The sequence below is a fragment of the Helianthus annuus genome, chromosome 9 (genome assembly GCF_002127325.2).
Source record: "Helianthus annuus cultivar XRQ/B chromosome 9, HanXRQr2.0-SUNRISE, whole genome shotgun sequence".
NCBI classification, from domain to species: domain Eukaryota; kingdom Viridiplantae; phylum Streptophyta; class Magnoliopsida; order Asterales; family Asteraceae; genus Helianthus; species Helianthus annuus.
Window position 1 is genome coordinate 140,064,657 of NC_035441.2, and position 17,306 is coordinate 140,081,962.

Consider the following 17,306-nt stretch of genomic DNA (forward strand, 5'->3'; position numbering starts at 1 on the left):
GTGAATTTACAAACAAGTTCAAAGAATTATTCAGACTTGTGAATTTTAATTTTAATTTTAATTTTAATTTTAATTTTAATTTTATTTTTATTTTTATTTTTACCTTCTGTAAGTAATAAAATTACTTCAATTATATGTAATTTCTTTTACATATAACAATATTATCTATACTATATGATAAAAGAAATCATTTTTGGGACACTTTTCATCATATTAGACCATGTCTTACTGATAATTATTATTTAAGTTTAATCTTTTTTAATTAATTGTAAATAACTCTCCTACTATATATTATTTAGTTTAATATCTTATGGATAATTATTAGAGGTTTAGGATTAATTATAGATAACCCTCCTATTATATATTATTTAATTTAATAACCCTGAGGTTTGGACATATTTGTCATTTTCATCCAAAGTCTTAGCTTTTTTTATTACAATTAATTATTGATAACCCTCCTATTATATATTATTTAGTTTAATAACCCTGAGGTTTGGGCATGTTTGTCATTTTCATCCAAAGTCTTAACTTTTTTTTATTACATAATTTTTAAACAAATTGTATATAACTTTCAATATTAGTTTATATATAAAATTAGATTTATCACGGGTTTTTTAAATAAATTTATATTTTATCACTCAAATGGTTGCTTATTTGCTTCATGAATAACATGTTTGACCAATGTATCTTCTTTTAAATAATCATCTTCGCAATCACCATATCTATTGCGTAACGAGTATATCCATTAGTTTTTTTTTTTTTAAATTTAAGTTTCTTATTATTTCGTTTATAAAATCATATTTATTCAAGCCGTGTAATACACAAGTGTTTTTAAAGATAGATCTTTTTTAATTATTTAGTAAACAATATTACATTTATTCAACCCGTGTAATACACGTGGTTTTAAAGATATGACTTTTTTATTATTTGGTATATAAAATTACATTTATTCAACCCGTACAATATGGTTCTTATAGATATAACTTTTTTATTATTTAATATATAAAATTACATTTATTTAACCCGTGTAATAAAAGAGGTTTTTAAAGATATATATTTTTTTATTATTTAGTATATAAAATTTATTTATTCAACCCGTGTAATACACGAAGTTATAACCTAATATAATTTGTATTCTACACATTATTGTATATTTTTGTAAATATTATCATATTACTTTTTTTTTATTATCAACAACATATAATACACGAGTCTCTAATGCAGTAACTATTAAACAAGATTAAAAACCTACCGACTAAGATTTTAAGTCTATCTTTATTATTGTTGGCAACATCTAAGAATAATACTTAGGCCATGCGTACTGGGCATTATAAGAGCGTGAAAGTGTTTTATAACGCCCTAGCACTACCCCCTAGGCGTTATAGGATGATGAAGAGGAGTGGACATTTCTAGAATAATGTCTAAAGAGGAGAAAAAATGGAACGTAATGAATGAAATGGACATTGAAATGCATTAACCGTAACACATTTTTTGAAAGAGGGTTATGATGCTGATATAATAAAAAATGTCCTTAAAAGGTATTAACCATTAGACATGGACTTATACAAGTATCTGAATAAATAGAGCTCATGAGTGACATACGACAACAATTTCACGAGTGGGCAGACGCGAACAGGTCCGGTTAGGGTTGAACAAGTTTTAATACTTTTTTTCTCCTTAAAATCATATATACTACCCATTTACTTCACGGGCTTCATATTTTATTTATTTAGTGTTTATATTTATATTAAATATACAAATCTACACAAAATCGAAACTTCTATATAAAAATATAGAAACGCAGACCAGCAAGAAATTAAGAAGCTCGAAACCACCAATATTATACAATAATGTTACAAGAACTATAAGAAAATTAGAACGACTTTTAATCCAAATAAAGCTATATATTTCTTCGATAACGTCCCCCGTTCTTTGATAACGTCCACGTGTTACGATGAATATGATTAATTTTCGCTTCCACTATTCATACACCCTAATATCTTATTTCACACACCCAATCATGTATGTATGTGACTTGTATAGATTTATACGGGTCGTATCGTAGTAAGAGATGTCAAAGTGTGTTTGGTTGTGCAAGTATACGACCAATATACATGTATACAAGCCTTATATACGACCCATAAACATATATACAACCAATATACATGTATACGAGCCTTATATACAACCTATAAACATATATATGTGCCTTATATACGATCAGTATATATGTATACGACTCATAAACATATATACGAGCCTTATATAATGCCAATACTATATATGTATACGAATCGTATACTTACATAACCTAACACACTCTAACATTCTCTTACTAGTATACAACCAGTATATATGTATACGAGCCGTATACTTGTATACAGGGGCGGCTCCTATGGTGTGCGGGGAGGGCTTCCTCACAAGCCTCGTGATTTCAAAGGACACGGGATTTAAAAAAAATCGATATATATATGTTATTTAAAAAAAAATTGTAAACACATACAAATCCAATATAGAGGCCCATTATCAAATATCTTTTTATGCTTTATAATTTACCCAACTTAACATTAGGTTTTTTAGGCCCAACCCAATACTAATATGATTTAAAAAAAAACAATTTTCGTTAAAGCATATGGGCACATTTTTCGAACTCAAACAGGGTACGTGAATTCTCAGAGATGCCACTGCTTGTATACGACCCATATAATATTGACCGACATTAATCTCTCCATATATTTCGGGAGGCTCCTTATTTTCTTTCCTTTTATTTTTGCTTAATTTGTGCCTAGAAGAGCTCTTTGCTCCGTTTAAAGCCGATGGTTTTTTGTTCCTTTGGATGTATCCCTATTTTCAATAATACACATTGTTTCCTACAACACACTGATTCCTTTATGGTATCAGAGCAGTATCGCTCGATCCAAGAAACCAAACCCTACCCAAACTAAAACAAAATTCTAGACAAGTCGATTGACTCAAAACTCAATGGCAGGAGATGAAGAAGGAAGCTTTGCTTCGAAGATGATAAACAACAAAGACAGGAACCAACCGGCTGCTAATATAGCAGGTAAACTCGAATCTAATGGTAAATGGGTCATGGACTCAGGTGCGACTGTGCACATAACGCATAGAACCGATTGGTTGGACAATGAGGTAAAGACATCAAATGAAGTACCGGTTGTCATACCAAACGATCAATCCATACCGGTAGAAGGAAGGGGAACATGTACCCTACCCAATGGAATAAGAATCAGCGATGTTTTGCACGTTCCAAGGTTCAGATGTAACCTCTTGTCCGTTAACCGATTATCCAAAGATTTGCAATGCACCGTGACCTTTTTCCCCACCTTTTGTGTCATGCAAAGTTTGAGCTCAAAAAGAATAATTGGAGTAGGTAAATGCAGAGGTGGACTTTATGAGATGGACATGGTCGGGATTAGAAGGAAGGCTATGGTGACAACTCTGGATACTTGGCACAAACGCTTAGGACACGCCTCACATGATAAACTTTTGAAATTTGATTTTTCTAAGAACTTATCTGCAAAAACAAATGCGTTGGTTTGTGATCCTTGTGCTAGAGCCAAACATACCCGGTTACCTTTTCCTGTGAGTTTTATTAAAACTAAGGATTGTTTTGAACTTATACATTGCGACATATGGGGAAGGTATAGAACTCCATCACTTACGAAGGCAAGCTATTTCTTGACGATCGTTGACGACTATAGCTGATCAGTTTGGGTATTTCTTTTGAAGCACAAGTACGAGGCAGGTGACTCCTTAATTGCTTTTCATAGATATGTTAAAACTCAGTTTAATAAAACCGTTAAACGTATTCGGTGTGACAAGGTGGAGAGTTCACATCCCATCGTATGACAAATTTTTACACTGAACACGGGATTTTACTTGAAACCACGTGTCCACACACACCTCAACAAAACGGTGTGGTGGAACGTAAGCACCGACATTTACTTGAAACGGCTAGAGCATTAAAATTTGAAGCAAAATTACCCTCTAGATTTTGGGGAGAATGTGTACTGATCGCTGCGTACATAATTAACCGCTTGCCTTCAAAATCTATTGAAAATAAAACCCCTTTCGAAATAATTTTTAATGAGAAAGCCGATTACGATCATATGAAGGTGTTCGGTTGTCTAGCATATTACAGAAGTACCGAGACTGATGGGGATAAGCTTGAGGAAAGGGGGAAACCGGGTGTATTCTTGGGACACCCACCCGGGACAAAAGGGTACAAAATTTTTGACACTCGCAAAAACAAAATCATCATTTCAAGGGACGTAAAGTTTTTTGAAAATATTTTCCCTTATGAGTCTATCAAAGCTTTCGAACATGAGCAGGGGCGAGAGATGTTTACATTTCCACCTTGGTATTATGATAATGAACAAAATCAAGTTTTGCATCAAAATGGGAGTCAAGAGCCTCCTGGATGTGAAGAGACAGTGGCGAGACCCATGAAAACAACATACATGAGAGTTGCCACATGCATGAGAATGATGTCATCATGCAAGAAAATAGCAACCTGGATAATGGCCAAGAAACAAGCCAAGAAAACTCGACCGATGAATCGGAGCCCTGCATTCAGCATGAAAAGGAGGTGCCAGTTAGAGAAAAGAGAGAACGGGTCCGGTCCAGGAGACTCGACGGGTATGATGTTAAACTTCCACCATCCATCGATCCCGATTTACTCGCTCCCGATCAAGGCTCTTCGACGGTACACCCTATGGCTAATTATATCACTTATGAAAAATTTTCAGACTCACATAAAGCTTTTCTCACGGCCATTGATAAAAACAATGAGCCGAAAACATTTAATCAAGCTGTACAGGACAAGAATTGGAGAGAAGCCATGAAACGAGAGATAGAAGCTCTTGAGTCTAACGAAACTTGGACAATTAAAGAGTTGCCACCCGGAAAACGTGCCATAGACTCCAAGTGGGTGTACAAGGTGAAGCACAAACCTAATGGGGAGATTGAAAGATACAAAGCAAGATTGGTGGCCAAGGGATTTACACAAATGGAGGGCATTGACTTCCATGATACCTTTGCTCCGGTTGCTAAGTTGGTGACAGTTTGAAGCCTTCTAATGGTTGCTGTGAAACAGGGATGGCACGTACACTAACTTGATGTAAACAACGCTTTCCTACATGGAGATTTGCATGAAGACGTCTACATGAAGATACCTGAAGGATTCAGGAAACGAGACACCAATATGGTTTGTAAGCTAAAGAAGTCACTTTATGGGCTAAAGCAAGCGTCAAGGAATTGGTACCAAAAGTTCACCAACTCCCTACTAGACATTGGTTTTAAGCAGACGGGAGCCGATCACTCTTTGTTCATCTTTAGAGAAAAGGATATTTTTGTTGCTGCGCTAATCTATGTAGACGATGTTATCATTGTGGGAAATGCCTTAAACAAAATACAAGAGACCAAATTGTTTCTTGACAAGAAATTTAGCATAAAAGACCTTGGACCGTTGAAGTTTTTTCTTGGCATCGAGGTTGCAAGAACAAATGAAGGCATGGTGTTAAGTCAAAGAAAATATACACTTGACATACTTGAAGAAACAGGAATGATGGGTTGTCGTCCAAGTCCATTTCCCATGGAGAAAAATTTAAAGCTTGGAAAGTGTGAAGAAGAACCAAAGATTGACTCCAATCAATACCGAAGATTGGTAGGAAAGCTCCTTTATTTGCAAGCCACGCGACCCGACATTGCTTATGCTGTAAATGTCCTGAGCCAGTTTGTTGGTGATCCAAGGAAAAGCCACATGGAGGCCGCTAACAGAGTCCTTCGATACCTCAAGTCGACCCCTGGGCAAGGTATTTTGATTCCTAAGGAAGGAGGTACACGTCTCACGGCTTATTGTGACTCTGACTGGCTAGGTTGTCCCGTCACAAGAAGGTCGAGATCAGGTTATCTTCTACTTATAGGAGGAGCCCCAGTGTCATGGAAATCGAAGAAGCAGTCTGTTGTTTCCCGATCATCGGCCGAAGCTTAGTATCGTGCAATGGCTAATACGGTTAGTGAGATTCTGTGGATGAGATGGCTTTTGAGCCTCCTCGGTGTTCCTCCCACTGGTCCAACACCCCTCTTTTGTGACAATCAGGCAGCTCGTCACATAGCTAACAATCCAGTATTTCATGAACGTACTAAGCACATGGAGATGGACTGTCATTTCGTTAGAGAACGTGTGGAGTCAAAGGAAATACAACCTATGAAGATTGACACTAAAGCACAGATTGCAGATATTCTTACAAAGCCATTGGGGACACATCAATTCAAAGTTTTACTTGACAAGTTGGGCGTTCGAGATCTCCACGCTCCAACCTGAGGGGGAATATTGACCGACATTAATCTCTCCATATATTTCGGGATGCTCTTTATTTTCTTTCCTTTTATTTTTGCTTAATTTGTGCCTAGAAGAGCTCTTTGCTCTATTTAAAGCCGATGGGTTTTTGTTCCTTTGGACGTATCCCTATTTTCAATAATACACATTGTTTCCTACAACACACTGATTCCTTTATATAAATGGTGTCAAAATATAAATTTTGTGGTGTACCTTATTAGCTCCCTTAATTTTTCATGATTAAAACAGAAAATCCAAAATACAAGTCACGTTCCAGCAATCTTGCATTGTATTTAAGGCCCCCATACCCTTGCCCTTGGGTGAAATCTGTTTGCCAAACAGCTACAGCTGTCTCCATCTACGACAACAAATAGTTATTGAGGTACGTATTGGTCATCATCTTCTTCAAGGATCAGAATCTAATGTAATTGGAGCTTTAGATTTTTATGAATTGCAGTACGGCTTGAGTTCAAATTGCTTTGATAAAACTTCTGCAGTTAGCTTTATAAAGATTCTTGATAATAAAATATATTGCAGTTCCTATAAGTATTAACATCAACCAGCTATCTCTATACATTATTTGGCATAGTAGTCGAAGGCGCAATAGGTGAGTGTTAAGCACTTAAGCAACGGTTCCTTCCTTCCATGGGCGTAGCTTAAATAGAGCGGGAGGAGGCGGCCGGCCCCCTGAACTTTTCGCTCAGTAGTGGAGAGTATATAGTTTTCGTATAGAAATTTTTGAGTATATACGTTTTCGACCCCGCAATTTTATAGAAATATATAGGTCTGATAACTTCTGCTCCCGGTCGAAAATCTCAAGTTTCACTAGTGATTCCATCCATGATGCAATACGTTCATATTCTCTTGAAAGGCTGGTTGCGTACAGCCTTCTCGATTTCATGCAGCGTTCCTAGGAATTGTAGTCCATGTCAGGCACGTGTAGTTTTCATTTCATTTAGTGCTGCTGTTCTTTTTTGAATTCAAAGACATTCTTGACATTCATAAAAGTATTAAAAGTGGTAAGAAGGCGGAAAAAGTCATATACGGTTTGGCTATTATTTCATGCTGGTGCATATGGAAAGAAATGAACGATTTGGTGTTTAATAAGATAAAGTGCATTTCGCAAGACATCATAGGGGAGATTAAATCGAGAGGGTATGTCTGGGCTAGAAGTAGAATTTCATGTAATTATATTAGTTGGGCGGACGGGTGTAAATACCCGTTATACATGTAGGTTGTTTTTTCTTTTTCCCTTTGCCCGTTTGGGTCGGGGGGTTGTTTGGTTGTTTGGCATTTTGCCCGTTTGGGTCGGAGGCTTGTTTTAATGAAATTTATGTTTCAAAAAAAAGTTGTTTAGTCCTAGGAGTTGTTCTAATAATTAATGAGCAGTGTTCGGTTGTTTCTTTACTTGTTTTTAGTGGCAAGTTAAAAAGAGGGGTAGTTTTTTGTTTTTTGTTCGGGCCGTTTTAATGAAGTTTACCTTTAAAAAAAAACTTTTGTTTATTAGGTATAAGAATAGCCAATTTTCTTATTTATGTTTATTCATGAAAAAGAAATACATATTTCTCTGTTGAATTCTTAGAAGATTGATTTCCTTGAACAAGACGGTATAAGTGAGCCTGTCGGTTGTGTGCTAAAATGCGAGAGAAGGCACGCCGGTTTTAGCAATTTTTTACCAATTCTACGCATTTTTAGATTTTTAGAGCAATTTTAGATGTTTCTAACTTTTTTTTTTACAAAATTTGGCCGAAATTTGGGCTTGTGCACCGTGATAGATTTTTTTTGAACGTTGAACTTCATGTATAAGGTTACCACACTCTCTAAATCGAAGAGTCCCCGTATTGCCTCACTTTGGCCAGACTACGTTGTCTTAACTGGGCCCACGCTGGCTTCAAAGTTTGGTTTTTTTGGGCGTTCCCCCGGGAAACTATACCCGGCCGTTCCCCCGAGAAACTATATCGTCGGCTGCCACTTAACAATCGTTATATCACAACAAGAGCAAAACTCTCTGACATAACACAAGGTTTTTTCATGCCTAATCTTCCATTTTTATTAACATAACGCTGGCTTCAAAGTTATATATTTTCTTAGACTTTAAAACAACAATTATTTTAATGTAGTAATTTGTAAAATATAAATTATTATTTTTTCAAATGAAATTTATAAAAGAAATATTAATTAAAGCATATTGAAAAAATTAAACATACATGCTTTATATTATATTATATTATATTATGTTATGTTATGTTATATTATATTGAGTAAATTACGTTTTTGGCACCTGTGCTTATATCAATTTTACTATATTAGCCAAAATAAGAATTTTTAACATATCTGCCCCCATGGTCCCTATAAATAACCATTTTGGCTCCTAAGTCTAACTAAACCCTAACTCTGGTTAATTAATTGGCACATGACTTGCACATGATGGGCATATTAGTAATTTCCCATCCCTCTTTACTTTTACTGACTTTATAAAAAAAAAAACAATAATTAAATCAACAGATCTTCAAAACACTTCAAACCCAGCTCTTCAAAACACATTATCATCTTCAAGAACACTTCAAACCCAGATCTTCAGGTATAGAACACTTCAAACCGAGATCTTCAAGTATAGAACACTTCAAACCCAGATCTTCAAGTATGTAAAAAATAAGATTTTTTAAAGATCCCTAACAAACCCACTCTCTGTTTCTTGACCGATCAAAGCCCCTGTTAAAGATCCTAATAAAGTGCCCACTGCAAATAAAAAAACAAATAAATTAACTTGGCAAAACAAACAAAACCCTCCATCAAATGTAAGGGTTGTTGAATATTGGGGAGAAATCAGAGATCATGGGCTGCCCCAAACCCTCATTTCTCTATTGGACTAATATAGTAAAAATGGTATAACCATAGAGGCCAAAAACGTAATTTACTCTATTATATTATTATTATAGGCAACAAAAAGTGTAGAAGTTGAATAGTGACAAATGTGAGAAGAACCTTTGTTTCTTTTTAAGATATATATAGTGAACTTCTTTGTTCCTATAATGGATATAGGATTACGTATTTTCTTGGTGAAGGTACTCTATCGAAATATGTGTGACAATGGAAAGGCTAACACCCATGTACTCTTTTGTGGTCCTCACTTTCCTGCTTCACATAACTACACCAAAGAATATTTGCACAACTATCTATTCATCCAGGTAAAGTTATTAGTGAAATAGTTATAGATGGCACATCACAGAGGATTGCATAGTTAAACCTATATACGTTTTATTTTATAGGTTGATCATCTTCCGTTCGAGAGTATACCTGATCTTATTGGCAACTATGATATCTGTGTGGTAAACAGCATGCGGCTTAATTCTGATGTTATTGCTCGTGCAAGTCGAATGAAGCTCATAATGCAGTATGGTGTTGGGTTAGAAGGTCATAAATCTTTATATACTCAATTGTTGAGCTGAGATTTTCGGCCACCTTTGCTCTAATGTCAAAATACTTCTACAATTTCAACTATTTTATTATTTTTCTTTTAATGAAGGTGTTGATATAACTGCTGCCACAAACCATGGAATAAAAGTTGCTAGAATTCCCGGTAAGGTAACAGGAAATGCTGCTTCATGTGCTGAAATGGCCATCTATATCATGCTGGGTCTTCTCCGCAAACAAGTAGGTTCTCATATCATATTAATTTAACCACATATTTTCTCTTACTTTATTTTCCTATTTATTTATATGTATTTAAAATTTGGCTCTGCAGGATGAAATGCAATGTTCTGTAAGGCTAAAGAAACTTGGAGACCCGGTTGGCGACACATTGTTTGGAAAAACAGTAAGCTCAGTCAATTTTAGGCGGGTCTTGTTTCTCTATTTCTAGAATAACATGACAGATTATGTTACTGTAGGTTTTCATTTTGGGGTATGGAAATATTGGCATTGAACTGGCAAAACGTCTTCGTCCATTTGGAGTCAAGATTCTTGCAACAAAACGAAACTGGGCATCAAATGATCCAAGTAGGTTCAGTACTACAGCTGTCTCAACATATGATTTTTTTTTTTTTTTTTTTTTTTTTAAGTATCTCTCTGCTGTTATTTACCATTACTTTCTTTTTCAAGAAGCAACACTTGAAAATGGTACACATGAGGATTCGGTTGATGAGAAAGGTAGTCATGAAGATATATATGAGTTTGCAAAGAAATCTGACATTGTTGTCTGCTGCTTGACAATGAATAGTCAAACAGTAAGACCTCTTCTTCCCCTTCACTTCTCAAGTTAATTGTAAGAAATCTTATGGTTTGAATTGACTTGTTTTCTTATTGAATGAATATGGCTGAATACAAAAACTATATATAATACATTCATCTCTATCTGCTAACAATTCTCACCTATCGATTTAAAAGAAAAGATAAGAATACTTAAGAGATAATACAAGATAAGAGATAATGCATGTGTATCAGCAATAATTTTCTTCACTCCCCCTCAAGTTGGAGCGTGTAGGTCACGAACGCCCAACTTGCCCAGAAGGTTCTTCAGTGCTTCCGCCCCTAAAGCCTTGGTGAGAAGGTCTGCCACTTGGTTTTTGGAGCCAACATGAACTGGAACAATTTCACGCGTTTCAACACGTTCGCGAACAAAGTAACAATCCATTTCCACGTGTTTTGTACGTTCATGAAAAACAGGATTGTTCGCTATATGGTTCGCTGCTAGATTATCGCAAAAAAGAGGTGTCCCATTTGTTTGATCAACACCTAACTCAGCAAGTAACCAACGAAGCCATATTACTTCGCTCACCGTGTTTGCCATGGCTCTGTATTCAGCCTCAGCCGAGGAACGAGACACAACTGTCTGTTTTTTTGTTTTCCAAGAAATTGGAGCTCCACCCAAGGTAATGAGATAGCCCGTTCGAGACCGTCGAGACATTGGGCACCCTAACCAATCGGCATCACAATACGCTGTTAATTGTTCTCCTCCTTCTTTTGGCAAAAGAATTCCTTGCCCTGCAGTAGTTTTTAGATATCGAAGCACACGTTCAACAGCCTCCATGTGTTCTTGTCATGGGTCTGAGACAAACTGGCTAAGAATGTTGACTGAATATGCTAAGTCAGGACGAGTAGCCTGAAGATATAAAAGACGACCAATTAGTCGCCGATACATACTCGCATCAACCCTTTCGCTCTCCTCACACGTTCCCAATTTTACATTTTGCTCCATGGGAAACGGACTAGGACGACAACCAAGCATGCCACTGTCTTCGAGAATATCAAGTGCATATTTGCGCTGGTTTAAAACAATTCCTTCACTTGTTCGAGCGACTTCGATGCCTAGGAAATACTTTAGTGGGCCCAAATCTTTTATGCTGAATCTTTTGTCGAGATATGCTTTGGTTTCTTCGATTTTGATGGAATTGTTCCCTGTAATGATGACATCATCAACGTATATCAAAATGGCAACAAACAAGTTTCCGGCTTTGTGTGTGAACAATGAGTAGTCTGCCTTGGACTGAATATAACCCACTTCTAGTAATGCCCTTGTAAATTTTTGGTACCAGTTCCGAGAAGCTTGTTTGAGCCCATACAAAGACTTTCTTAAGCGGCAAACTCGTGTTTCATTTTGTTTAGAAAACCCTTGTGGGATCCTCATATACACTTCTTCATCCAAGTCACCATGTAAAAATGCATTATTCACATCAAGTTGATGCGTCGGCCAATCACGTTTGACAGCTACAGATAAAAGAGTTCGTACCGTGACAAGTTTAGCGACCGGTGCAAATGTCTCATGATAGTCGACCCCTTCCATTTGGGTGAACCCCTTTGCTACCAGACGAGCTTTGAATCTTTCAACTTCCCCATTAGGCTTATACTTTATTTTATAAACCCACTTGGAGTCAATTGGCCGCTTTCCTTGAGGAAGTTGTTCAAGCGTCCATGTTTCATTGGCTTCAAGGGCATGTATCTCTCGCTTCATAGCTTCAACCCATCGTTTATCCTGCATTGCTTCACGAAAATTTGTCGGCTCATTGTTTTCACTAATGGCCGTTAAATAAGCACGATGTGAATTTGTAAATTTTTCGTAAGAAACGTAATGAGCGAGAGAATGTACCGTCGAGGAAGGCTGACTTGGTGTGGTGCGTTGATGGTCTACCGATGGTGGTAACTTTACTTCATACCCATCCAGTCGTTTAGACGGAATTCTGGTTCGCTTACTTGTTGTAGGAGCACTTTCATCAGTGTTATGAACATGTGGACTGGGGGCATTTTCTTCATGCGGGCTCATTGGAGATGTGGGTTGAGTAGCCTCATCGTTACCCTCATTCTGGTCCGGCTGAACGTTAACGGTATTTTCATGCTCAACAGGCCCAATATCGTCAATCGGCCCATCACAGGAAGTGTCATTAATGCCAGCTAAGCCATCTGACACTTCCTGTTGTGATGAAATCTCTGGGTTTGGGCCCTTATTTGGTTTAGGCCCATTTGTGACATATTCTTCATAATCAAACTGTGGAGGTTGAAAAATGGTTCTGTCATCGGTTTGATTTTTAACTTTTTCAAAGGGAAAATCCTTTTCAACAAAGGTCACATCCCGAGAGGTGACAATTTTTCCGTTTTCAACATCGTATATTTTATACCCTTTCGTTCCAGTAGGATAACCAATGAAAACCCCTGGTCTTCCTCTAAAAACGAATTTGTCTCCCCCTGTCTCGGTACTCCAATAGTATACGAGACAACCGAAAACCCTTAAACGATCATAGTCTGGTTTTTCATTAAAAATGATCTCATAAGGAGTCTGGTTATTAATAACCTTTGAAGGCATTCGATTTATCAAATATGTGGATGCTTGAATGCATTCCCCCCAAAACTTTCTAGGTAAACTCGCCTGAAACATGAGAGCTCGCGCTGTTTCAAGAAGGTGGCGGTGCTTCCTTTCGACTACTCCGTTTTGTTGTGGAGTATGCGGGCAACTTGTTTCCAATATAATACCTTCATGTGAGTAAAAACTCTTCATTTTGTTTGAGGTAAATTCGCCACCATTGTCACATCTAATTCTCTTGATCATCTTTCCAAACTGTGTTTTAACATGCCTTTGAAAGTTTATTAAGCATTCACCTGCATCGCTTTTGTGTTTAATCAAATATGTCCAAACGGCTCTGCTATAGTCATCCACAATCGTCAAGAAAAAATTAGAGTGAGTAGTGGACGGTTTTCTATATTTTCCCCAAATATCACAGTGTATCATATCAAAACAAGCAACCGTTTTTATTGAACTTCTAGGAAAAGGTAAACGAGTTTGTTTTGCTTTGCAACAAGCATCACAAACATAGTCTTTAACATTCAACGAAATGTTTTCAAGAAAACCAACACGAGACAGTTTATTATAAGACGCATGACCTAGCCTTCTGTGCCAAACTTCAGCATCCGTTTTGGACATCATAGCCTTTCTTTCTTCAACCACCATGCCCATCCGGTAGAGACCATTGACGCATTTACCCATACCAATCAGCTTCCTCGAGTGTAAGTCCTGCATAAAACAAAAATTTGGAAGAAAACTGACTGAGCAATTCAAGTCTTTTGCTAATCGGCTGACCGAAAGTAAATTGCAATTAAAATTTGGCACGTAAAGGACTCTTCTGATTTTTACATCTTTGGTCAGCAAGCAATCTCCTTTGGCTTTAACCATTATGTTTTCACCATTGGGTATCATGACCGGGGTCTCATTTTTTCCCTCCACGACATCGGTTAGAGGGCGTGGATCACTAAGTATGTGATCTGTAGACCCCGAATCAACAATCCAATCTTCAGTTTTAAAGATTTTACCTGCCATGTTAGCCCTAGGTATTTGTTCACCTTGGGTAGTGGTTTCCTTGGGTTCATTGAAATGCTTCAAAAGGGATTGATACTGGTCTTCATTGAGTCCACCAATCGGCGGTTGTTTGCTTTCCACGCACCCAGCCTTGAGTCTTCCCTTCTCCCGTTTTGTTTTTCCTGGCCACCACTCCGGATAGCCAATGATCTCGAAGCAGCCACTCCTATCATGTCCCGTTTTTCCACAATGGGAGCAGCTTTCAGTCGACTTGGTGTTGGCGGATTTATTCCGCTGTTGTGGCTGCCTATTTTCTCGAGACTGTTGTTGAGTACTTGTAAATGCTGCACTTTCGGTTACGACTCTCTTCCCTGTAGCGACCAATCTTTGCTGTTCATCCTCCGCTACTAGTCGATAAGCATCCCTGAGGGATGGGGTTGGTTTCATCGCCAATAGTTGAGTCCTGATTGTTCCGAATTCTGAGTCCAACCCCATGAGAAACTCATACAGACTTTCTTTATCCTTGTGTGCCACTATTTTCTTCCCGACATCACACGTGCACTGATTACATGTACACGTCGGTGTTGGTAGCACAGTGTTTATCTCATCCCAGATGGACCGCAACTTGGTATAATAAACTGAAACGGATGTACCTTCCTGGCGTATTGTCGAGAGAGTTTGCTTGAGTTCATAAGCTCTGGGAGCGTTTTCTTTTCCAAACCTCTCTTTAAGATCGTTCCATATCTCCTCCGCAGTACCGGCGTATTTAACGCTAGCCCGAATGTCCTTCTCCATTCCTGTTGTAAGCCAGCCTTTGATCATGGCATCGCATCTCATCCATGCCATGTACATATCATCCGTTTTTGCTGGCCTCTTAATGCTACCATCGATAAACCCAGATTTGTTTTTGGCGAACAGGAAATTGATCATCTCTTGTGACCAATCACTGTAGTTGGTGTCCGAGAGGTTCTCGTTCACCTGCAATTGTCTTGGAGAATCGGATGGATGGATGTAATAGGGTGAGGAAGGATCAATAGCTGCAGGTGTTGTTTTCGAGCCGCCTTCTCCGTCTTTGCCCTCTCCGGTCATGATATTCTTTGATGCAGGTTGTTTTAGATAATTAGGGTTGGTGTTTGGATCAGAGAACCACGCTCTGATACCATAAGAAATCTTATGGTTTGAATTGACTTGTTTTCTTATTGAATGAATATGGCTGAATACAAAAACTATATATAATACATTCATCTCTATCTGCTAACAATTCTCACCTATCGATTTAAAAGAAAAGATAAGAATACTTAAGAGATAATACAAGATAAGAGATAATGCATGTGTATCAGCAATAATTTTCTTCAAATTGTTTTTCAGTTAGGGATGGCAATGAAACCCAAGCCCGACGGGTATACCCGAAACATGAAGCATTTGGGACGGGTTTACCTGATACCCACGCAGGTATGGGATTAGGTGATACCTGACCCGCTTACCCGAAACTATGTATCCGTTTACGTGAAACATATACCCGAAAAGTTTTAACTTTTATTTTATTTTCCCTAAGCTATTGTTTAGCAATGCTTCATTCTAAAAGCTTCATTACTAGAAAAAAAAACTTTTTCTTTTTAAACATATAGTTTGGTGACATTATTTATATTTATATGATACAAAATACAAAAGTGATTTTTGAGATTAATATTATCATATATTTACTTTTTCAAATATTTTAGATATTTTTATGATGATGATAATATGTATGTTATATATCATAATTAAATACATTGTATAGATTTTAAAAACATAAAATTGTAAAGGCTAGTAAACAAAATATATATACTAGAATATCTTAAACGTGTATTTTTTAAACACTAATGGGTATACCCGATACCCGAGGGGTAATGGGACGGGTATGGGACAAGATTTTACAACCGGGTATGGGATTAGCCAATACCCAACCCATTGCCATCCCTATTTTCAGTTGGTTGCACTGCCTTTGACTTACAAATTTTATCAATATTCAGGTTGGTACTGTAAATGAGAATTTCATTTCTTCAATGAGAAAGGTTAGTTTCTATAACTACAGATCGGTTTATGATGTGTATTTTCCGTAAGTATTATTACTTATTTATGTCAGTATCCATTTTATGTGTATATAGGGCAGGATGAGGAAATATATTAATTCCTGTTTTTTTAAGAAAATATTCAATGGCAGAAACTAAGACGACTTGAGCTGCTAATAGATGAAATTGGTTTTTGCAGGGTGGCCTGCTGGTGAATATAGCGCGTGGGGGTCTGTTGGATTATAAAGCGGTTTATGAAGGCCTTGAATCGGGTCATTTGGGGGGCGTAGGAATGGATGTTGCATGGATGGAGCCTTTTGATCCAAACGATCCAATCTTGAAATTCCCAAACGTCCTTCTTACACCTCATGTTGCAGGAGTTACAGAATCTTCATATCGATCCATGGCCAAGGTATGCTTGTTTGATGTGAGTTTTGAAGTCAAAATCACTTTTACCAAAATTATTAATGATTAAAATTATCTTTATTTATATGCAACAGGTAGTTGGTGACGTTGCGCTTCAACTTCACTCGGGAAAACCTTTAACTGGGATAGAATATGCCAACTAATGATTCCACGTCAAACAAAACATTACAGTTACCTGTCCAAGAGTTTGCTTATGCGAGTTGTCACATGATTTCTTGATCGCAAGCATCATTGGGTAAAAAGTAGAACACCTTTACCTCTCTTGAAATGTCAAAATGATGTAGTTTTAATTTTGTTGACTTGGTTATTTTTCCTAAACTCTTTGTATGTTCTGTATTTTCTAGCTTCTTTGCTAGATGATTGAATAAAATCAACTTCACTGCGGTTATAAAAATAGTAATTGGTATTTTCTGTTCTGTTTTTTACTATTTTTTTTTTTTTTTTTTTTTTTTGAAATCTGTCAAACTACTATTTTGTATGTTTGTTTTAGATTTTTATGGTTGAATAGTTCTGTCAAAAAAAAAAAATTTCTTGTCGCTTGTTCAAATATTAATTTCACTATTCACGATGATAAGATAACTTATAATTATCAAGTGAGTTATTTGTATTAGAGTGAGGAATTATAACATAACTCATTTTCTTTGATCGGGATGGAGTAAGTAAATTGAGGATTCATGCCTATGGA

At 36.9% G+C, this 17,306-nt stretch overlaps 1 protein-coding gene across 6 annotated transcripts; it reads left to right on the forward strand.

Moving 5' to 3' along the window:
• Positions 1–6,484: 6,484 nt before the first annotated feature.
• On the forward strand, positions 6,485–17,026 carry LOC110878982 (hydroxypyruvate reductase). Of its 6 annotated transcripts, none has more exons than XM_035977641.1 (11): positions 6,485–6,743; positions 9,427–9,549; positions 9,631–9,775; positions 9,888–10,015; positions 10,107–10,178; positions 10,252–10,360; positions 10,463–10,587; positions 15,513–15,596; positions 16,157–16,198; positions 16,395–16,607; positions 16,696–17,026. In XM_035977641.1, exons 2-11 carry the CDS (start codon positions 9,442–9,444, stop codon positions 16,762–16,764), a joined length of 1,095 nt encoding a protein of 364 aa, XP_035833534.1. In that variant the 5' UTR covers positions 6,485–6,743; positions 9,427–9,441; the 3' UTR covers positions 16,765–17,026. The 6 variants fall into 6 exon arrangements, with proteins under 6 accessions (XP_035833534.1, XP_035833536.1, XP_021983084.1 ...); XM_035977643.1 differs by having other exon boundaries at positions 10,466–10,587; XM_035977642.1 differs by having other exon boundaries at positions 6,516–6,743; positions 9,404–9,549.
• Positions 17,027–17,306: the final 280 nt, after the last annotated feature.